At 41.6% G+C, this 24,364-nt stretch overlaps 1 protein-coding gene and 1 pseudogene across 3 annotated transcripts in view; one reads left to right on the top strand and one right to left on the bottom strand.

Annotated features, from left to right (window-relative positions):
- Nucleotides 1-4,646, bottom strand: part of LOC110609089 (ABC transporter B family member 25, mitochondrial) — a 49,396-nt gene extending 44,750 nt beyond the window's left edge. For 2 of the 3 annotated variants that reach the window (XM_043951059.1, XM_021748425.2), the window contains exons 1-6: nt 4,214-4,646; nt 3,710-4,124; nt 3,539-3,600; nt 3,337-3,380; nt 3,123-3,225; nt 2,791-2,898 (exon numbers count right to left, since the gene is read on the bottom strand). In XM_043951059.1, coding sequence (XP_043806994.1) covers nt 2,791-2,898; nt 3,123-3,225; nt 3,337-3,380; nt 3,539-3,600; nt 3,710-4,124; nt 4,214-4,501 — 1,020 coding nt within the window. In that variant the 5' untranslated portion in view covers nt 4,502-4,646. The remainder of the gene's footprint in view (nt 1-2,790; nt 2,899-3,122; nt 3,226-3,336; nt 3,381-3,538; nt 3,601-3,709; nt 4,125-4,213) is intronic. The other variant, XM_021748423.2, reaches the window with a different exon arrangement.
- Nucleotides 4,647-7,955: 3,309 nt separating this feature from the next.
- Nucleotides 7,956-24,364, top strand: part of LOC122723078 — a 66,897-nt pseudogene continuing 50,488 nt past the window's right edge.

Below are 24,364 nucleotides of genomic sequence, written 5' to 3'. Positions count from 1 at the left end.
TCCAATAATCTTCCCAGTACGTCGGTCTTGCACAACCACAGATTCAGCAGTAAAAATGATTGAAAAGTGAAGATCTTTAGTCAATTTGCTAACAGAGATTAGATTGCATGGACATTCAGGAGTAAATAAAACATTAGTCAAGGGGATAAAAGGAAGAAGATATACATTACTGATCCATGTAACTTGAGTTTGTGAACCATTAGCTAATGTGACTTTAGATGGTGTAGATGGTGAAACAAGAGTAGAAAAAATATTAGAACTACCAGAGATATGATCAGAAGCACCAGATTCAAGGATCCATGAACCAACGCATAAAGACTTGGTTATATAAGCAAAAGAATTACCAGAATGAGCAATATTTAATTTGGCCATAGGTACTGAATCTGAATCTGCCAAAAAAAGAATGTGTCTGTGAACAGTAGACGAGCTGGGCTTAGTGGGCTGGAGTTGCCGGCGTCGGGCGATGCTAGAGGAAGGGTCGCTGGTGTGAAAAGGTCGCCGGAGAACGGTTGATGCGCTGGCACGTGTAACGAAGACAAGCCGCTTGAGCGACGCTTGGAGGCGGTTCTGGTGGCGGCACTTCACCGGGTCGCCAATCGGAGGCCGGCGAGAAAGGTGGGCTAGGTGGTGAGACCAACTGATTTCCAGAAAGTCTCTAAAGCAAGGTGACAGATCTGCCACTCACAGCTGAACTAAATTTCTTAACTCTGATACCATGAAAACGATGATTAAAAAGAAGAGGGAAGCAGAAGCTTTGAGAGAAAGATGCTTAAGCCAATTGGGGTATATATACTACTTACAATAATACATACTAGGTAAGAAAATAAATTAATTTCCTAATTATAGTCTAATCATATCATAATCAAATCACATAATCATATCCCTAATTATATACACAATCACTACAAATTTAAGTTATTTACAGAAAGTATCTCAACAAATTCAATGAAATATTTTTCTTTATGTCCAACGCTCATTAGTTGGTTGGATTTTTAATTTAGTTAGTTACATAGATATTTATTAGTTTACAAAATTTTGCAAACTTTTAAAAGAAATTCATAGGGATAGCCCTTACTATTACAGTAATGTTATAGCCACAACAGCCTCATTTCCGTACACATGACTGTGACCACAATTTCCATTTATCCCAAATGAATGACACAAGTAATTGAAGCCAATTTGGTAAATTTTAGAAACAGAACCAATGTTATCACAAGCACTTGTACCATGGTTTTAAATTGCAGTCACGGCTGTGTTCACGGTCGCGAGTAACGAAAATAGACTTGTAACGGCGGTAACATAACGATAATAATGGCCTGGTGCTACACAAATTTTTTTAAAAAATTTGTAAAATTTATAAACGAAATGATATTGATTAAATTTAATTTAGAATAATGTATACAAATGCATAACAAACATAAATATATGAAATATAGATTATTTAACTTAAGTTAAACACTATATAGTTTAAAATAAGAAAAACCAACATAATCTTTATATATAAATCGAGTAAACTTTTAATCCATAAAATTAAAAAAAAAAAAAGGGGAAAACAACAACCGAAAACTAAAATACATAAAATTTAACTAACTTTTTAGAAGAAATAAGCTTGGAAATACAATGGTATTTTTATGAATCTAAGCTTATATGAAAAATATGCAGAGAAGATTGAAATTTGAAAAAGAAAGAAAAGAGAAAGCTTAAAAAATTATAGCCTTTGAAGCTGCTGAAAAGTGTAGAAACTAATGAAAATAAGGATTGACGCGGAACCCTATGGCACAAGCCTCAAACCCACACGCACAAGTAGATATGGAATCCAAAGATTTGATAAACCCACCTCCTATGGCACCCCAAACTTAGAGAAGCTGAAACACCAATGATCGAAGGATTTAGATGAGAATCTGACAAACGCCACAACGAATAGTTGATAAGTAAGCCAAGATTCCTAGTGCAATTGATGAAAGCAAATCCTCACTCTCCCTCAAAGCAATACACGCCAAAGGCATGAGAAGAATTCTGAAATTTTGATTAAAAGCTGCCTCTTACAATTGTTTCTTATCCTTATATAGTAAGGAGAAAAACAAATAAAACCCTAAGACACTCTTCTTGGACCTGACTTAAACACATAAGGCCCAAGCCCAATCACACACTAAAATAACACATAAGTATTAAAACATAAACCCAAAACATGACCCAACACTCTAAAACATAAAAGATAAGGTATGGCCAGAATACAAGCCCAAACAAAACTAAAATAAAACAAGTGTTAAATAATAAAAATATAGCAAGCCCATCGTAACAAAGCTTAATCTTCACAAAAGCCTTACTTGATCTTCACTTTAGGCTTCCCTTTGTGTAGTTTTAGCCCATAGGTTTAATTAGGCTCCCTAAGCCTATGATTGCAAGTGTTGCACAAAATCTATCCCATATGAGTTGAAGCACGCCCCAAATATATATGGATCATATGAATATTATTTTGAACTCCTTTTAGATCCATTTGAATGACATAAGTTTGCTCCACACCATTGTTAGAAATTTGCCCTATTGGATCCGTATCAAGGATAGAGGGCAAAAGAAAAAGGATATAAAAGAATTTCAATTACGGGTGATGGTTACCAGTACGTAATGGCCGTGCGCCTGCAAATCAAGGGGGCCATTGTATAGCAGGGTACGGGTTGTTGTATAACAGGCCTCCCCAAAACCCATTACAATAACCTAATGGCCGTTATTTAATTATTCATATGAACCTACGCATATGTGGCAACAAAGAATTGGCAGCAGATACATTACCTTAGTCACAGACAATGTGAAAGCAACATATGCAGCAACTGAAAGAGAAGTAATCCAAGCAAAAGGAGCTCCAAACTTGTATGCCAAAATACCTGATACCATAGATATCTGAAAGGATGCATGTTAAAAATCCATTAAAAATGTTGCAAATAATAAAATTGCACGCATACTGTACAGAGACATGTAATTTTGATATGTTATGACCAAGGAATTGAAGGGCCCAGCATAGAGATACACTGCTCATCCAAAATCCCAGACCACTGCAATGCCTACTATAACTATCAAATAGCAAAATGAGAAGCACTGCTCAAAAATATGAGGGACAGGCATACCTCTATGATAGTTGGTACAACATTGAATACCATCGATGAGAGAATAAAATTTATTCCTCGGCTACCACGATCAATTATTCTATTTAGTGCACCAGTCTCTCGACTAGAAAAAGAAAGACCACAGCAGACATGATAAATCAGTTGCTAAAAGCACCTTATATTTAATCAAAGCAATGTATATCATTGCACATCATGGGTTTTTGGAAGCAAATACCTGAGATGAAATCTGAGGTCCAAGTCATGCAAATGTGAAAACACCTGCGCGTATAAAACTCAATCATATGATGTAGGTTGGAAGGAACTATAATATAAAATCACATCAGAAAAAGAACAAACATCTTAAGCATTTTGATGTCATCTAAAGGAAAAGCCAAAAAAAAAAAAAAAGGAAGCATCAGAACCTAGGCATTATTTACCTTTCTAGAAACCTGACGGATTGTTCGCAGAGCAACCTTAGAGAACACGGCAGTCCTCAGTTCTGCCACAACAGAATTTCACCAAGAAAAATAAGAAGACAAAAATTAGTGATACTTGCAAAATTGAAATTGAAAAATTAGCAAGTTTACATTTTCAGAAAAAAAAAATACCATTGAAAGCAGACGCCCCACAGCGGGCAATGCCATAACCAATGAGAACAGATGCAGGGGTTGTAAAGAGAGCAATAAGAGTAGAATTAGCAGTAGTGAAGGAAGCAAGGGCAGAAGCATTCCCAGTAGCAGTGGTCAACCAATCAACAGCAAGCTTAAACAGAAAAGGGACCTGAACATTCAAGACCTTGGCACCCACAAGAAAGGCAAGAGCTGTGATGACCCTTAAGCGAAATTCGTAGTTATCTTTCATCCACAAGAAACTAACAAGCGTACGAAGAATTTTCATGTCTGCAACTTGTTTCTCCTCTGATTTAGCAGTAGTAATCGATGATTTACCTCCATGGTCCTGATTACCATTAGGCTTACTAGGAGCAGAGCTCGAGAACAATACGCGCCCATTTAGCATTGCACTCTGATAAAAAATAAAAAAAATCGTTGAGAACAGATACAAAATGAGCAAAATCAATTAAAGGGAAAGAACAATACGAAAGCCAGACACACCGGTGGCTTGGAAGGGGCAGAGAAAAACCCAGAATCGGAGAGGAAATTTTTGACATTGAGAGATCCAGTAGAGCTTGTTCTGCTTCTCGGATTCTTCCATGGAAGGTAAGTAGAGTAGGAACCACAGATACCACTACTGCTGCTGCTTATGCTCCTCTGGAGAAGAAGACATTCATGGGCAGGAGGAGAACAGAAGCAGGTGGCTAAGAGGAGTGGTTTCTTGTAAGAGCAATTGCGTAAGATTAGCTCCCCAGCACTAAACCTGAGCCATTTGGATGCCCCCAACATTCTCGGTTCTCGAATTCGTTAACAAAATAACAGCACCGGTTATCCACTTCCAAATCGATATGGGCGGCGGTCAGCGGTGATGGTACGACTGAGATTGGGCCTGGGATACGTCGACGACTGCTTTAAACAAACGGGAGTTTATATCATTAACAGTGGCGGACCCACGGGAGAGCAAGCCCTTGAAATTTTTAAAATTTTTTAAGATTATTTAGGTAATTTTCACTTTAATTCTCAATAAATAAAAAATTATTATTAAATTCTTAAATTTTTTAAAAGATTAATTAATTTATTTCAATTTAAAAATTATACAATTAAAATATTTTTTTATTTTATAGAATTAAATTTTTTATTTTATCAAAATAATCATTAAATATTTTAAATATTTATATTATCTAATCAATATAATTTTAATATAATATGTATAAATTTAAATATATATACTAATTAATTTAATTAAGAGTAAAATAAATTAATTAAAAAATTTTTATAAATTATTAAATAATTTAATTTTATAAAATATAAATTTACTGAAGTTATTTTAATATAAAAATAAATTAATAAATCTTCTAAAAGTTTTAAAACTTGATAATACTTATTTCATATATAAAATCATTATCTCAAATATTATTTTTATATATCTACTTTTTAATTATTTTCTAATCCATAAAATTTACTTTTAATTTTCAAATTTTCCACTTCAAATGTCTTGATTATTTTTTTTAAAATATTTATAAAATCAGTTATTCATTTATTATTTAATTTATTTTTATATAATCGTATTTTATTTTTAAAACTGGGAGTCTTTTAATTTACCTCTATTTATATGGTTTGAAATTATATATTAAATTATTTAACTTTTTTTAAAAAAAAATTTTAACTTTTAGAAAAAAAAAAGTTTTGTGAGTTGTAATTAAACTATTTAATAATCCATAAAATTTACTTTTAATTTTCAAATTTTCCACTTCAAATGTCTTGATTATTTTTTTTAAAATATTTATAAAATCAGTTATTCATTTATTATTTAATTTATTTTTATATAATCGTATTTTATTTTTAAAACTGGGAGTCTTTTAATTTACCTCTATTTATATGGTTTGAAATTATATATTAAATTATTTAAATTTTTTTTAAAAAAAATTTTAACTTTTAGAAAAAAAAAAGTTTTGTGAGTTGTAATTAAACTATTTAATAGCTTGCAATTTAGATTCCAAAAAAATTAAAGAACAATGAGTTTAATAAATTATGACTCATATTATTTATTTTTTAAAGAATCTTAAATATATATAAAATCAAATAGTAATCATACGATAATAAGTCAAATTATTTAAATTTAAAAATTTTAAAGTAGGTAAATTAATTTAATTTGCAAAATTTTATGAATTTAAATTTTTTATAATTATTTTGAAATTTCTTGAGAACTTTATTTTTAATATTTATATAAACACAAATTTTTCTAAAAAATAAAATTGGGTTTCTAAATTAAATTTCTAGATTCGCCACTGAGCATTAATCTTATGTCAGGTTTGGATCTTAATGAAAATGAAAGAAAAATTAAAAGAGGACAAATCAAGAAAAAAAATTTTAGTTTTATTTTCCATTACTTTGATATAAAAGGAAAATAAAAAATATCCTAAAAGAATTACTTTTTTATTATAAGTTATAATTATATTTTTGATGCGGCTAGAAAATAAAGTTGTATTGTGATTGGTTAGAAAAAACAGAGTTGTGCTATGATTAACTAGACCTGCAAGAAAGAGAACATGAGATGGTGGATACCTACAGTAGTCACTCTGACGCTCAAGTTAGTATACTAAAAAATAGAGCGAATGTAATGAATTGCTTAGAACTTGAGTAGAGTAAGAATTGCATATCTTTGCCTCTATGATCGTTCTCCTTTTATACTGTAAAAAAATGGAAATAAATATAGCATTTCCTGATAATCCGATGATGATGTGGCCAGCAGCTTGATAAGGGATCTCGCCAAATTGACTAGTCAGGGATCCCATGATTACAGGCGTAACGAAAGCCCAATGGATTTTGTCTGCTAATGGTAACTGTATGCTGAGACTCGACTTATCTAGGGGAGGACGAGTCTTGATGAGGAACCGAGTGTTAAGGTGTCCGGGTCTTCCTTTCCTCGAGTGGACTGCGTTACCCACTTATCATATCCTTGCCATATGGACTTGTCCTGTGGTGACAGCTTATGCCTTACTTTGGACGATCGTTGTGCAACATCAGAGGTCTCCCTTGATACGGATCCAATAGGGTATATTTGTAACAATGATTTAGAGCAACCTTATATCATCAAATGGGTCTAAAAGGAGTTCAAAATCATAACTATATGAACTAAATTTGCTTGAGGCGTGCTTCAATTCATATGAGACTGATTTGGTGCAACACTTGCAATTATGGACTTAAGGAGCATAATCAAAGCCTATGGGTCAAAGCTACGCAGAGGGAAGCCTAAAGTGAAGATGAAGGAAGGCTTTTAAGAAGATTTAAGTCCATTGGGCCTAATTAGAAGGTGTACAAGTCCATCAAACAAAATTGGCAGATTTGAAGAAACATGTGCAATATATGTGCAACTTAAGGAGCATGTGCAAGGCATATGCACAACTCATGGGCAGCCTTTGGAGATGTGTCATATATGTTATTTAGGCCTTAATGATGTATTTTGTAAGCTTATTTATTTGAGTTAAACTTATGTTATCTTATTTGCTTTAGTATTACTAGTTTAGTTGTTTGGACCTAGTTTTTGGACTTTAGTGTGCTGCCTCTTGCTATGGGCTTGCATAAGGGGACTTTTAATCAAAATTCAAAATTATTCATGCTATTTGCGTTCCTTTGTTATTGTGAGAGTGTGAGATTACATTCTTTCAATTGCATCAAGAGGTAAACTTATCAATTCAATTATGGTATTTGTCTTGTTTCTTTAACCCTCAATCATTGGTGTTCTTACTGTCCTTTGCATTGGTGCCATAAAGGGGAGTTTATTATTGATCTTTAAAGCTTTTTCCATCTTTTCATAGAGTTCTTGGACTTGATCAATAGGGTTCCGCATCATCCCGCCGGTCTTTGATTCTTCAGATTCGAAGGTGACGGTTTGTCTTTTCGGTCTGAGACACGTGGCACGATTTGGTTGGTCTTTCCTACTTACGTCACTTTGCATGTCTTTGTTCATAAATGATGACTACCTTATTTCTCAAGCTGTATTCAAAGTTTTGTTGGCTAAGCCTTTGTATAGAAGCCCTTTTTTTTCTACTTTTGCTTACAACTATTGTTTGTGAAATAAATAAGTTGGGGAACTTTCTTTTCTTCTTTTGTGGGTAAACAGATCTATATGGAGAATACCATTATGATCTATAAAGAACAGCTGAAGCAGGGTCTTCATGAAGGTGCAAGTGTACTGCTCAACTCTGTGTAGTAGCTGAGGACTACAATTAGCCTGACTATAATGGCTTTCATTGTCACGATCCCTAGGAGGAGGGTTGGATTGTGCAAGATTAAGTCTGAGGACCAAGCCAGGAAGACAGTTGGAGAAACAGTTCTCTTCATAAGGCTTTACATGGATAGATGGCACCTTTCCGAAGGATTAGGTCAAGCAAGAGGGCGAGAGACAGACTGAGGAGAACCCATCGACCAGGTCTCTGCTAATGACATAATAGATGTAGAAAATAATGATGTAATAGATGTAATACCCGGCTAGACCCCAGCATCGAAATTCTTCCTTTCCGGCAGAATCTCCGTTGGAATCTGGGATTCAGAGATGTCGGAGCCTTCCTGAAGGGTAAAACAGAGGCTTTTCAAAATGTTTTTACATGAGTTTATGGTTTTGATTAAGAAAATTGAGTTTTGAAAAGGAAAAGACCAAGGAGGCAATTGCCAGGTTCGGCCGCTGAAAGTAAAGTTCGGCCGCCGAAAGTTGCATGCTTTTGCTGCCCCCGAATCCCCACTTCGGCTACCGAAGGTGGTGGAAGTTTGCATGCAGCTTTGGCCGCCGAAGGGGAGTCGGTTAGCCACCTATAAAAGCCCCTTTGACCCGAAATGGAGTGTGCTTCCACTCTCTTTTCTTGCAAAGGTAGGTTTTTGTCCTCCTTTGGTTGTTTTCATCTTGTTCTGCCAAATCATGCAAGCTTTAATGAGTTGTTATCTTGGTTTTTGAAGTTTTGAGCAAAAGAAGGCAAAGTTAAAAGACTTAGAGATTTTGGATCGTTTTCCTCTACATCTCTGAGTTAGGACCATCAATCCTCTCAATCTTCAAGAGGTAAGCATGGATCCTCACCTTCCTTATGTTTTAAGCATGTTTTAAAGGGTTTACGAGAGTGTTATGGCATGTGTAGAGTGGATCTAAAAGTTGGAGTATATGTTGAGCATATGCTATATGAGATGCTTTGATGGTGTTTGAGGAGTTTGAACTAGGTTTTAAACTCCTATATGCATGGATAATGGTATATGCATGGTTATGAGAAGTTGGTTGCATGTTGAGAGTGTGTGGTAAGGTTTTGGAGGCTGAATATGCATGTTTGACCCGAGTTCTACCTTCTTGGAGAACTCAGGTTCGGCTGCCGAAGCAAGGTTTGGCCGCCGAAGCAAGGTTCGACCGCCGAACCCCTTATGGAGGCTGTTTTGGCCACCTAAACTCGCCCCCGAAGGTTTGAACTTTCGGCTCTGGAGGGAGTTTCGGCCACCGAACATGCCGCCGAAGGTGGGTGACTTTCGGCTCTGGAAGGTCTTTCAGCCCCCGAACCTTGCCCCTGAAAGTTTGGACTTTCGGCCGCCGAAGGTGCCTCCGAAAGACCCTTGTCCAGCCTTCCTTTGCTTGTTTTTCCAGGCATGTTTGAGATGTTGTAGGGGGTTTTTGGGGGAATGTTTAGAGTTATGCTAGAGTATATCGGTACCTCATTTGAGTCCACCTGTGTAGGTTCGGACCCAAAGAACTAAGGAGGCCCTCAGTGTTAACTGGTTCAGAGGTATTCTAGCGTCTACTAGAGGTGAGTAGAACTGAACTATATTTTAAATTAAATGAAAGGTTTTAGCATGACTCATGCATCATAAATGCCATGGATATATGAGGTTGCATTGCATTAGAACTCACGAATATGTTGTATTGCATTATATGTTATTGATGTGGATGGATGTTGGATGATCCTTTAGTCCTTAAGGGAAGTCTAGGGCCCATTCTACGCCCTAGCATGATATATGAGAAAGTCCAGAGGCCCATGCTACGCCCTGACACCATGTAAAAGAAAGACCAGAGGCCCATTCTACGCCACTGGCATGATGGAACGTCATGTTATGTTAGTCTTATGTTATGAGAAAGACCAGGAGCCCATGCTACGCCCTGGCACTATGGCATGTGTGAGGACTATTGGTGATAAGTTCATCCTTGCTATGACTTATTTGTGATGTGATGCATTTCATAGAGGCATGTTTTATTGATTTTCTTGGTGCTCTACTCACTGGGCTCTAGTAGCTCACCCCTCTCCTTAACTCCCAGGTTGCAGGGCCAGAGATAGCATGGGATAGCTACAGGAGAAAAGCTTATGTAATAGTAGTAGTGGACATGTATTGTAATGTATAATGATGATAGAGTTGTGCTTGGCCCTAAAACTGGTTGATCCCTTTTGTACATGATTTGTATATTATTATGATTTATAATGATATATGTTGATGACCAAGCTTAAGATATGAAATGATGACCCAACTAGAGCATTTGATGAGGGCTCGAGTATGGGGTTTATGTTTACAGAGATTGTGTGCATGCACAGGTTAAGCTTGGTAGTTGTAAAGTTTCACTGTTTTATGGAAATTGTTGATCATATATGGGATTTACCAGGTTTTTAGAATGCATAGTAGGCTTGCTACGGGTCCCGGCGGCCTTAAGCCGATTTGGATCCTAGCGCCGGTAGCGATCCGGTCACCGGGTCGTTACAGATTGGTATCAGAGCCCTAGGTTCATATGGTCGGACCTAAAGAGTGTTGGGCTCATAGATGTCATAGAAGGGCAACCACAATAGGCAAAAATCATGTCCACTAGGATAGGATGTAGAGTCATGTCTTGCTGATGCTGTAAAATGCCATGACTGTTTGCATGTGCATTCATGATATGTTATGCATGTTTTGGGGTTCATGTGTTTCCACATGAACCATATGATGCTAATGTTTATGTGTATGGTTATGTTTTCAGAAGTCAGAATGCGAGGTACTCGTCGATCTGCACGATTGACTGGAGTTCCACCTGTGGATGAGGGCATGGATGCCCGTCCCCCTACTTTGCCAAGGGTAAGGTCGAGCAGGACAAGCAGAGAAGGTACATCAAGGGACCCTAGAAGGTCTTTTGATGCAAGCAGAAGAGGAACAGTTCAGGGAGAAGAGCCTGAGGATGTGAGGGAGGCTATGGATGTGGACCAGAGAGAAGGAAGTGTGGGTGTTGGCATGTCTGAAGAGGGTATGGGTGAGTCTCAGGGAGGCGCTCAGGCCTCGGGGTTTGGTTATCCACCCTAGTATTAGCCTTTCTTTCAGGGCCCAGGGTATTCGATGGGGGGTACATCGGATTACTCTAGCTTTAACCTATATCCCACCTTCATGCCATATCCTCCTTTTTACCCACCATATCCACAGTACCCTATGTATCCACCCTCACCCTTCTACCCAAGTCCAGCAACTCCTTATCCAGGAAGTGTTGTACCTCCTCCGCCACCAGCAGAACTAGTTGTTCCTGTTATCCCAACACCTAAATCTAGCTCGCAGGAGAGGAGCAAGGTAAAGATGACAGACTACTTAAAACTGGATGCTCCTAAGTTCAAAACAGGAGGTGATCCGTTTGAGTATCTAAAAATGGTGAAAATGATAGCAGATGAGCTGGGGGCAGATGATACTCGAGCCATTCAGATGGCGGGGTTCACTTTGAAGTGCAAGAAAGCAAAAGAGTGGTTTAATAACTATATGGACCCTCGGTTGGAGAGTATGTCTTGGGCGGAGTTTGCTAATGAATTTGCTAGGTGGGCTTTTCCAGATAGCTCCAGAGAGCTGAAGATGATAGAGTTTGAACAGCTGAGGCAGTCTGAGGATATGAGTGTCGATGAGTACACTGATAAGTTCTTGGAGTTGTTGCAATATGCGGGTCAGGCTTATGATACAAATCAGAAGAAAGCAAAAAGGTATACCATGAGGCTTCATCCCAGGTATTCCTCCCTGATCCTAGCAGCAGAGAGGGAGAGCTTCCACATCATAGTGGATGCAGCTAGAAAAATGGAGGCTAGTGCCATTATTCAAGGGACAGTAAAACAGTCAGAGGCACAGTCTTCAGGTCCCAAGACACCGGGTGGGGGAAAGCTAGATCCCTCTTCTTAGAGTGCAGCAGCAGCTTCAGGCAGTAAGAGATGGGGTAAGACAAAGGTCAAGAAGAATAAGTTCTGGAACAAGTTGAAGACAGGTCTGGGTTTAGGGAGTGGCTCGAGCTCAGGTTCAGGAGGAGCTGAGTGTGTGAAGTGCGATAGGCCGCACAAGGGAGTATGTCGATTTGGGACTAAAGCCTGCTTCCGGTGTGGGCAGGAGGGACACATGGCTCGGGAGGGTCCGAGAGCACCTTTCATGGCACCGTCCCAGCAGACAACTCCAGGCAGTATGGCTCAGCCAGCAGCTCCAGCTATGACTCTGGGCAATTGCAGAGGCAGAGGGAGAGGGGCAGCCTCTTCTTCAGCAGGTTCCCGCGTTGAAGGTCCATCAGCTCCAGCTCGGATCTTCACTCTGACACAGCAGGAGGCTAACGCATCAAACACCGTGGTGTTAGGTAATCTCATCATTGGGTGTTCTGATGTGTATGCTTCATTAGACCCTGGTGCTTCTCATTCCTTTATTGCACCGAGAGCCGTAAAGAGAGTGGGTTTGATGGCTTTTGGGTTAGAGTGTCCCCTTGGGTCAGTGGGCCCAAGTGTGATCCATCAGTGGCAGAGTCAGTCTGCCGGTTTAGTCCTGTGTTTATTGAGGGACGATGCCTTCCAGCCGACCTTGTGGTTCTAGATTTGATGGATTTTGATGTCATTCTAGGGATGGATTGGCTATCCGCTCATGATGCTACCTTGGACTGTAGAGATAAGGTAGTTAGGTTCAGAGATCAGGATGGATCAGTATTTGTCTTCAGAGGAGACAGGAGGGGTATGCCTAGAGGTTTGATATCAGCCCTGCAGGCTCGTAGGTTGCTTAGGAGGGGTTGTTAGGGGTTTTTAGCTCATGTGAGAGAGCTTGACAGTCAGGTTAGGGAGCCCACCTCAGTGCCCGTAGTCAGGGAGTTTCCAGACGTTTTCCCTGACGAGCTTCTAGGACTACCACCTGCTAGGGAGATAGAGTTTGAAATAGAAGTCATGCCTGGAACCAGACCGATCTCTATCCCTCCCTATAGGATGGCCCCAGCTGAGTTGTAAGAGTTAAAAGAACAGTTGCAAGAGTTGGTAGATAAGGGTTTCATCTGACCGAGTACCTCACCTTGGGGCGCTCCAGTTCTGTTTGTAAAGAAGAAGGATGGATCCTTAAGACTTTGTATCGACTACAGGCAGTTGAATAAAGTCACTACCAAGAATAGGTATCCTTTACCCAGGATCGATGATCTATTTGACCAGCTAGTAGGAGCAGGTTGTTTCTCCAAAATAGATCTCAGATCTGGGTATCATCAGTTGAGAATCAGAGAAGAGGATGTGCCTAAGACAGCTTTCAGGACCAGATATGGGCATTATGAGTTTCTAGTGATGCCGTTCGGGTTAACCAATGCCCCTGCAGCATTCATGGACCTCATGAACAGAGTTTTCAGTCAGTATCTGGATCACTTTGTTATTATCTTCATTGGATGATATTTTAGTGTACTCCAGGAATGCAGAGGAGCATGCCCATCATCTGCGGATAGTATTGTAGACCTTGAGGGAGCATGGTTTGTATGCCAAGTTCTCCAAGTGTGAGTTCTGGTTAAGGAGTATTTCTTTCTTGGGGCATGTTGTATCAGACCAAGGCATTGAAGTAGACCCCAAGAAGATAAAAGCTGTAGCCAATTGGCCGAGACCCACTTCAGTGTCAGAGATTAAGAGTTTTCTGGGTTTGGCAAGCTATTATAGGAGGTTCGTTCAGGACTTTTCTAAGATCGCTGCTCCTATGACCAGATTAACCAAGAAGAATCAGACTTTTGTGTGGTCTGACCAATGTGAAGAAAGTTTTGAAGAGTTCAAGAAAAGGTTGACTTCAGCACCGGTGTTAGCTCTGCCTCTCAGCAATGCAGACTTCACAGTGTTTTGTGATGCATCCCGAGTGGTACTAGGTTGTGTGTTGATGCAGAATGAGACGGTAATTGCTTATGCGTCTAGGCAGTTGAAGAAGCATGAGATGAATTATCCTACACATAACCTAGAGATGGCAGATGTGATCTTTGCACTTAAGATGTGGCGGCATTACCTTTATGGGGCTAAATGTGAGATCTTCACAGATCATAAAAGCTTGCAGTACATCTTGAGTCAGAGAGAGTTGAATTTGAGGCAGAGAAGATGGGTAGAACTGCTTAGTGACTATAATTGTACTATTCAGTAACATCCGAGTAAGGCAAATGTTGTGGCAGATGCCCTAAGGCGGAAATCATTTGGCAGTTTATCCCACATCGCAGTAGAGAGAAGACCGGTGGTGAGGTAATTCTATAAACTCCTTGAGGAGGGGTTGCAGTTAGAGTTATCTGGTACAAGTGCATTAATCGCTCAGATGAGAGTGACGCCTGTGTTTCTGGAGTAGGTGGCTCAAAAACAGCACGAGGACCCAGAGTTGGTAAAGATTGCCAGGACTGTTCAGTCAAGCAGCAATGGTGAGTTCAGATTTGACAACAAAGGGATCCTCCGCTATAGAACCAGGTTATGTGTACCAGATGATGTGAGCCTAAAAGGAGACATTATGAGGGAAGCTCATAGTGCCAGGTACAGTGTTCACCCGGGAGCCACCAAAATGTATCAGGATCTGAAACGAGTTTATTGGTAGCCAGCCATGAAGAGAGAGGTGGCACAGTTTGTGTCAGCTTGTGAAGTATGTCAGAGGGTGAAGCTGGAACATCAGAAGCGGCTGGAATGCTTAACCCACTGCCGATTCCAGAGTGGAAATGGGAGAATATCGCTATGGATTTTATAGTGGGGCTACCGGCAGCGTCTAACAGACTAGACTCCATATGGGTGATTGTGGACAGACTGACCAAATCTGCTCATTTCATCCCTGTCAGGAGTGGCTACTCTGTAGACAAGTTGGCCCAGGTGTTTGTTGATGAGGTGGTCAGGTTGCATGGGGCTCCTGTTTCAATTGTGTCTGATAGAGGACCCCAGTTCACCTCCAGGTTTTGGCGGAGTCTGCAGAATACGATGGGCACAAGGTTGGACTTTAGCACTGCTTTCCATCCACAGACTGACGGACAATCAGAGAGGACCATCCAGACTATTGAAGATATGCTCAGAATGTGTATGCTAGATTTTAGCGGTACTTGGAGGCAGCATCTACCTTTGGTGGAGTTTGCCTACAATAACAGCCATCATGCTAGCATAGGGATGGCTCCATATAAAGCTCTTTATGGGAGGAAGTGCAGGTCACCTGTTTGCTGGGAAGAAGTTGGAGAGAGGTCCTTAGCTGGGCCTGAGTTGATTGAAATTACCAGTAGGGTGGTGCCTATGATCAGAGAAAGAATCAAAACTGCTGTGAGTCGGCAGAAAAGCTATGCAGATGTTCGCAGGAAGCAGCTAGAGTTTCAGGAGGGAGAGTTGGTATTGCTCAAAGTGTCTCCAATGAAAGGGGTGGTTCGTTTTGGGAAGAAAGGTAAATTAGCTCCAAGGTACATCGGACCCTTTGAGATCTTGCAGAAGATTGGGAATGTATCGTATAAGTTAGATTTACTTGCTTCTATGGAGAGAATCCATCCGGTTTTCCACGTTTCTATGCTCCGAAAGTTCGTGTCAGATCCGAAAAAGGTTCTTAGTGAGCCTGATGTAGAGATCCTTGGCGATCTCACCTATGTTGAACAGCCAGTGTGGATTCTAGACACGCAGATCAGAAAGTTGGGAAACAAGGGAATTCCGATGGTGAAAGTCCTTTGGAACCACCATAATCTTGAAGAGTATACCTGGGAGACACGGGAGTCTATGCTCCAGCAATACCCCTACCACTTTTGAGGTTAGAGTTTATGTTTTCTTTTGTGTTTTTATGCTATGTTCATGTTATGCTTATAGTATGCATATGTTAGAGAGGAACATTCGGGGATGAATGTTCTTAAGGGGGGAGAATGTAATACCCGGCTAGACCCCAGCATCGGAATTCTTCCTTTCCGGCGGAATCTCCGTTGGAATCTGGGATTCAGAGATGTCGGAGCCTTCCTGAGGGGTAAAATAGAGGCTTTTCAAAATGTTTTTAAATGAGTTTATGGTTTTGATTAAGAAAATTGAGTTTTGAAAAGGAAAAGACCAAGGAGGCAATTGCCAGGTTCGGCCGCCGAAAGTTGCATGCTTTTGCTGCCCCCGAATCCCCACTTCGACTGCTGAAGGTGGTGGAAGTTTGCATGCAGCTTTGGCCGCCGAAGGGGAGTCGGTTGGCCACCTATAAAAGCCCCTTTGACCCGAAATGGAGTGTGCTTCCACTCTCTTTTCGTGCAAAGGTAGGTTTTTGTCCTCCTTTGGTTGTTTTCATCTTGTTCTACTAAATCATGTAAGCTTTAATGAGTTGTTATCTTGGTTTTTGAAGTTTTGAGCAAAAGAAGGCAAAGTTGAAAGACTTGGAGATTTTGGATCGTTTTCCTCTACATCTCTGAGTTAGGACCATCAATCCTCTCGATCTTCAAGAGGTAAGCATGGATCCTCACCTTCTCATATGTTTTAAGCATGTTTTAAAGGGTTTATGAGAGTGTTATGGCATGTGTAGAGTGGATCTAAAAGTTGGAGTATATGTTGAGCATATGCTATATGAGATGCTTTGATGGTGTTTGAGGAGTTTGAACTAGGTTTTAAACTCCTATATGCATGGATAATGGTATATGCATGGTTATGAGAAGTTGGTTGCATGTTAAGAGTGTGTGGTAAGGTTTTGGAGGCTGAATATGTATGTTTGACCCGAGTTCTGCCTTCTTGGAGAACTCAGGTTCGGCCACCGAAGCAAGGTTCGGCCGCCGAACCCCTTATGGAGGCTGATTTTGGCCGCCTAAACTCGCCCCCGAAGGTTTGAAATTTCAGCTCTGGAGGGATTTTTGGCCGCCGAACATGCCGCCGAAGGTGGGTGACTTTCTGCTCTGGAAGGTCTTTCAGCCCCCGAACCTTGCCCCTGAAAGTTTGGACTTTCGGCTCTGGAAGGGACTTTCGGCCGCCGAAGGTGCCGCCGAAAGTGCATGAGTTTCGGATCTGGAGAGGGGTTCGGCCACCGAAGGTGCCGCCGAAAGACCCCTGTCTAGCCTTCCTTTGCTTGTTTTTCCAGGCATGTTTGAGATGTTATAGGGGGTTTTTGGGGGAATGTTTAGAGTTATGCTAGAGTATGCCGGTACCTCATTTGAATCCACCTGTGTAGGTTCGGACCTGAGGAACCAAGGCGGCCCTCAATGTTAGCTGGTTCAGAGGTATTCCAGCGTCTACTAGAGGTGAGTAGAACTGAACTATGTTTTAAATTAAATGAAAGGTTTTAGCATGACTCATGCATCATAAATGCCATGGATATATGAGGTTATATTGCATTAGAACTCACGAATATGTTGCATTGCATTATATGTTATTGATGTGGATGGATGTTGGATGATCCTTTAGTCCTTGAGGGAAGTCCAGGGCCCATTCTACGCCCTAGCATGATATATGAGAAAGTCCAGAGGCCCATGCTACGCCCTGGCACCATGTAAGAGAAAGACCAGAGGCCCATTCTACGCCACTGGCATGATGGAATGTCATGTTAACGTCTTATGTTATGAGAAAGATCAGGAGCCCATGCTACGCCCTGGCACTATGGCATGTGTGAGGACAATTGGTGACAAGTTCATCCTTACTATGACTTGTTTGTGATGTGATGCATTTCATGGAGGCATGTTTTATTGATTTTCTTGGTGCTCTACTCACTAGGCTCTAGTAGCTTACCCCTCTCCTTAACCCCCAGGTTGCAGGGCCAGAGATAGCATGGGATAGCTACAGGAGAAAAGTTTATGTAATAGTGGTAGTGGACATGTATTGTAATGTATAATGATGATAGAGTTGTGCTTGGCTCTAGAACTGGTTGATCCCTTTCGTACATGATTTGTATATTATTATGATTTATAATGATATATGTTGATGACCAAGCTTAAGATATGAAATGATGACCCAACTAGAGCATTTGATGAGGGCTCGAGTATGGGGTTTATGTTTACAGAGATTGTGTGCATGCACAGGTTAAGCTTGGTAGTTGTAAAGTTTCACTGTTTTATGGAAATTGTTGATCATGTATGGGATTTACCAGGTTTACAGATGCATAGTAGGCTTGCTACGGGTTCCGGCGGCCTTAAGCCGATCTGGATCCTAGCGCCGGTAGCGGTCCGGTCACCGAGTCGTTACAATAGAGACTTGTGAGGAGGGAACTGTAGTCCTCCTTCCCTTGTGATCTTTTGTAATGAAAATACATATTTTGCATATCTCATCACTATTCTTACTAGGTGTTTGTATATTTCGTATCTATCTCGTTCAATCATTAACTTAAATAATATTTTAATAATTGGCTAAAGGGTTACCGCCCAACCATCCCAAGAACCTAGTGGTCACAGTTTTTTTGCCCAAAAAGGAGGCTAAAGCGAGTTCATTTAGCAGGGTCTAACACCTAGTTAGTGATCATAAAATAACTTGGAGAATTTTTTTCCAAAGTAGGATCAATACCTGGATATGTGGCCTCGCGAACTCCCACCTCCTGAGCATGAAGTGCTTTAGAGAAATTTTGCAATATAAGACTTACACCCGGTCACAAGTTGTAAGTCTCCGCCCATCAACTTTAATCTTCTAATTGGTATCTTCGACTTTTGGGGGTTGGCCCCTCTAGGTTTGCTTGTCGATTGCTTGCTTAGCATAAGATGCTTTATTTCGTGAGACTAACACCCGGTCTTCTAGTCTGGTAGAACTTTTCTTATGGCCTGGCATGAATGCCTTGATTGGAGGGACCAATGCCCAGATTATGGCCTGGCAGAACCCGCCTTGTGGTCTTGCTTGGCGGAACCCGCCTTATGGCCTTGTTTAATGGGACTGACACCCAAATTATAGCCTGGCACATACTCGCCTTATGCTCTGACCTGGCAAAACCCGCCTTGTGGCCTTGTTTAGTGGGACTGACACACAGATTATGGCTTGGCACATACTCGTATTGTGGCCTAGCCTGGCAGAACCCACCTTGTAGCCTTGTTTAGTACCCAGATTATGGCCTAGCATATTATAACGACCCGGAAACCGGACCGCTACCGGTGTAACGACCTGGAAATCGGACCGCTACCGGTGCTAGGATCCAGATCGGCTTAAGGCCGCCGGGACCCGTAGCAAGCCTAATATGCATTCTGAAAACCTGGTAAATCTTATACATGATCAATAATTTCCATAAAAATTTGAAACTTTACATCTACCAAGCTTAACCTGTGCATGCACACTATCTCTGTAAACATAAAACCCCATACTAGAGCCCTCATCAAATGCTCTAGTTAGGTCATCATTCATATAGTAAGCTTGATCCTCAACATATATCATTATAAAACAGAATAATATACAGATCATGTACAAAAGAGATTCACCAAATCTAGGGCCAAGCACAATTCTATTCTCAATAAACATTACATGACTTTACATCCTTTTACAATACATGTCCACTACTGAACTATTACATAAACTTTTCTTTTCTGCCGCTATCCCATGCTATCTCTGGACCTGCAAACCTGGGGGTTAGGGAGAGGGGTGAGCTACTAGAGCCCAGTGAGTAGAGCACTAAAAAAAACATTTAATAAAACATGCTTCCATGAAATGCATCACATCACAAGCAATTACCATTCCGGATGGACTTGTCACCAATAACCCTCTACAGATCGTAACATAACCACTATGCCAGGGGCGATTAGGCCACACCTGGTCTTCTTACTCTATGCCAGGGGCGATTAGGCCACACCGGGTCTTCTTACTCTGTGCCAGGGGCGATTAGGCCACACCTGGTCTTCTCTTACTCTGTGTAACAGCCCGGAAATCGAAGTGCTACCGGCACTAGGATCCAGATCGACTTAAGGTCGCCGGGACCCGTAGTAAGCCTGCTATACTGTCTGTGTACCTGTGACATCCCATACATGATCATACATTTTCTGTAAAAACATAAAATTTTCTTCACTCCAAGGCTTAACCTGTGTATGCACTATCTCTGTTCTATACTAATCCCTACTAGAGCTCCTCATTGCTCTAGGCGGATAAAACTCATACTGTTCAGCCTGGTTTTCTCATAAACATACAAGGAAAATATGTAAACATAAACTGATCATGTGTATACACAAATGGATTACAACTCTTATAAGTCAAGCACTAGTCTATACACTGTACACTATCTCTTTACAATACATGTCCACTCTAACTAGTACAGCACTCTTCTTCTTCCGTACCCTGCTGGACTCCCTCTGGACTCTGCACCTGCACAACTGGGTTTAGGGGAGAGGGATGAGCTATACAAGCCCAATGAGCAGAACTATAACCCATAATATGAAAACATGATCTCATGAAATGCATCACATCATATCACATCATCTCAGGGATAGACATGACCACCAAAACTCCCAATGGAAGGATGCCTGGCCCAGCCAGGTCTTACAACCTTAGTCTGCTTGGCCCGGCCAGGTCTTACAAACTCTGCCTGCCTGACCCAGCCAGGTCTTACTATCTCTGCTGCCTGGCCTAGCCAGGTCTTACCTACAGATGGCTGCCTGGCCCGGCCAGGTCTTATAACAGAGTTAGGGCTATTGGAGTCGCCTTGGTCTATCCACAGCCTTATATACATCGTATTATGCAATGCGTCATAGTCGTGAAACTAATGCACTCATCCTACTAAAATCATGATGATGCATGAAACATGCTAAAAGCAGTTTAGTTCTGAAAAGAGAAGTTCCACTCACCTCTGGCTGACTCTGTATGACTCTGCAGGTTCTGACACAGTGCTCACTGCTGACTTCCCTGATTCCTCTGGTCCGTACCTACACAGGTGGACTTAAATGAGGGACCAAACTAACTCGTGAACATCGCTAAGAAACTCCCCAAAAGCCCTCTGAAAGATCCTAAAACAATCACACAAAACATGCAAAAGAAGGCTGGACAGGGCACTTTCGGCTGCAGGTTCGGCGGCCGAAACCCCTCTCCAGAGATGAAACTCATGCATGTTCGGCGGCACCTTCGGCAGCCGAAAGTCTCGTCCAGAGACGAAACTCAGCCTTCGACAGCACTTTCGGCGGCCGAACCTTGCCTCCAGAGACGAAAGTCCCAAGTTTCGGGGGCAAGCTTTGGCAGCCGAAACTGCCTCCACAAGGGGTTCGGCGGCCGAACCTTCCTTCGGCGGCCGAACCTGGCTTTGTCCAGTGGACAGAACCCTGCTCTGTTTCATGCAAACTCACCCAAAAATTTACCCAACATGCATATCAACTACGCCCAACTAGCACATACCATAAAACATGCATAAAGAGGTCCAAAACTCTCTTAAAACCTCAAACAAACACATCAAACAACACTTAACATGCTTGAACATAAACATCTCCCAAAAACCTCCCTTAAACCTAATCATGCATACTACCCATCCAACTCCCATAAAACCTTCAAAAACCAACAAAGAAGTTCAGGATCAACCCTTACCTCCTTAAGAACTTGAGGATGAGTGATCCTAACGTGAAGATATGGAGAAAATCTCTTCCAAAGCTCTAAACTTCCAAACTTTCTATTTTTGTTCAAAACCTTCCAAATACACCAAGATTCTTCAAACCCTTAAAAGATTTGGTGAAAAACATGAAAAACATGAAAGTCAACTTGGGAGAGGCTGGAACTTACCTCTGGCTGCAAGTGGAGGAGAAATATCCTCCTTCCACCGACCTATGGCCCTTTTATAGGTGGCTGGCCAGACCACCTTCGGCAGCCAAACGTGAATTCGAAACCATGCAATGTTCGGCGGCCGAAAGTGACCTTCGGCGGCCGAACCTTTGCATTTCTCCCTTGTTGCTTTGCTTTCAAAACTCATTTCCTTTACCACTTTAAAACATTCAAAACACGTCAAAACATAGGAAAACAAATGTCTTACCCTTCTCGAGGGTTCCGACCCTCGAGATTCCACCGGACTATAGGAATTCCGATGCCGGACTCTAGCCGGGTATTACATTCTCCCCCCCTTAAGAACATTCGTCCCCGAATGTGCCTCAAACAACTATACACAAATAAACACATATACACATAGAAAAGGGAAACAAACTAACCTTAAAACAGATATGGGTATTGCTGGAGTATGGACTCCTGTGTCTCCCAAGTGCACTCTTCTAAATTGTGGTGGTTCCACAGGACTTTCACCATTGGTATCTCCTTGTTTCTCAGCTTTCTGATCTGGGTGTCCAAGATCCGTACTGGCTGCTCTTCATAAGTGAGATCCCCAAGGATCTCTATCTCAGGCTCACTGAGAACCTTCTCTGGATCTGACACAAACTTTCTCAACATAGAAACATGGAATACCGGGTGAATTCTTTCCATAGAAGCAGGCAAATCCAGCTTATACGACACATTCCCGATCCTCTGCAAAATCTCAAAGGGACCAATGTACCGTGGAGCTAGTTTTCCCTTCCTTCTAAAGCGAACCACTCCTTTCATTGGAGACACCTTCAGCAATACCATATCCCCCTCCTGGAATTCTATCTGCTTCCTACGGACATCTGCATAGCTTTTCTGTCTGCTGACAGCTGTTCTGATCCTCTCTCTGATGATAGGCACTGTAATACCCAGCTCGAGTCCGGCCTCGGAATTCCTATCGTCTGGTGGAATCTCGGGTGTCAGAACCCTCGAGAAGGGTAAGACCTATGTTTTCATGTGTGTTTTAAGAGTTTTGAATGGTTTCAAGTGTGAAAGAAAATGAGTGTTGAAAGAAAAGCAAGAAGGGAGAAATGCAAAGGTTCGGCCGCCGAAGGTCACTTTCGGCCGCCGAACATTGCATGGTTTCGGATTCACGTTCGGCTGTCGAAGGTGGTCTGGCCAGCCACCTATAAAAGGGCCAAAGGTCGGTGGAAGGAGGATATTTCTCCTCCACTTGTAGCCAGAGGTGAGTTCAAGCCTCTTCCACGTTGACTTTCATGTTTTTCATGTTTTTCACCAAATCTTTCAAGGGTTTTAAGAGTTTTGGTGTGTGTTGAAGGTTTTGAGCAAAAATAGCAAGTTTGGAAGTTTGGAGCTTTGGAAGAGGTTTTCTTCATATCTCCACGTTAGGATCACTCATCCTCAAGTTCTTAAGGAGGTAAGGGTGGATCCTGAACTTCTTTGATGATTTTTAAAGGTTTTATGGAAGTTTGATGGGTAGTATGCATGATTAGGTTTAGGTGAGGTTTTTGGGAGCTGTTTATGTTCAAGCATGTTAAGTGTTGTTTGATGTGTTTGTTTGAGGTTTTAGGAGAGTTCTAGGCCCTTTTATGCATGTTTTATGGTATGTGCTAGTTGGGAGTAGTTGATATGCATTTTGGGTAAGTTTGGGGGAAGGTTTGCATGAAACAGAGCAGGGTTCTGCCCAGCGGGCAAAACCAGGTTCGGCCGCTGAAGGAATGTTCGGCCGCCGAAGGAATGTTCGGCCGCCGAACCCCTTGTGGAGGCAGTTTCGGCTGCCAAAGCTTGCCCCCGAAACTTGGGACTTTCGTCTCTGGAGGCAAGGTTCGGCCGCTGAAAGTGCCGCCGAAGGTTGAGTTTCGTCTCTGGACGAGACTTTCGGCTGCCGAAGGTGCTGCCGAACATGCATGAGTTTCGTCTCTGGAGAGGGGTTTCGGCCGCAGAACCTGCCGCCGAACATGCCCTGTCCAGCTTTCTTTTGCATGATTTATGTGAGTGTTTGAGGATCGTTTAGAGGGTTTTTGGGGAGTTTCGTAGAGATGTTCTTGAGTTAGTTTGGTCCCTCATTTGTGTCCACCTGTGTAGGTACGGACCAGAGGAACCCCAGAGAGCAGCAGTGAGTACTGTTTCAGAACCTGCAGAGTTAGTACAGAGTCAGCCAGAGGTGAGTGGAACTTCTCTTTTCAGAACTAAACTGCTTTGAGCATATGTCATGCATCATAAGATTATAGTAGGATGTTTGCATTAGTTTCACGACGATGACGCATTGCATATACGATGTGTATGAGGCTGTGGATGGACCAAGGCGACCCCAATAGCCCTAGCTCTGTGTAAGACCTGGCCGGGCCAGGCAGCCTTCTGTAGGTAAGACCTGGCTAGGCCAGGCAGCAGATTATCGTAAGACCTGGCTGGGCCAGGCGAGCAGAGTTTGTAAGACCTGGTCGGGCCAGGCAGATTGAGGTTGTAAGACCTGGCTAGGCCAGGCATCCTTTTAGTGGGATTTTTGGTGGTCATGTCTATCCCTGAGATGATGTGATGTAGTGCATTCCATGAGATCATGTTTTCAACTTATGGTTTATATCGTTCTGCTCATTGGGCTTGTATAGCTCATCCCTCTCCCCTAACCCCAGTTGTGCAGGTTCAGAGTCCAGAGGGAGTCCAGCAGGGTACGGAAGAAGAAGAGTGCTGTAAGAGCTAGTGTGGACATGTATTGTAAAGAGATAGTGTACAGTGTATAGACTAGTGCTTGACTTATAAGAGTTGTAATCCCATGTTGTAGACACATGATCAGTTG

This window comes from Manihot esculenta, chromosome 2, assembly GCF_001659605.2.
Source record: "Manihot esculenta cultivar AM560-2 chromosome 2, M.esculenta_v8, whole genome shotgun sequence".
In the NCBI taxonomy this organism is placed as follows: domain Eukaryota; kingdom Viridiplantae; phylum Streptophyta; class Magnoliopsida; order Malpighiales; family Euphorbiaceae; genus Manihot; species Manihot esculenta.
This window is presented reverse-complemented; position numbering and strand designations above follow the sequence as displayed.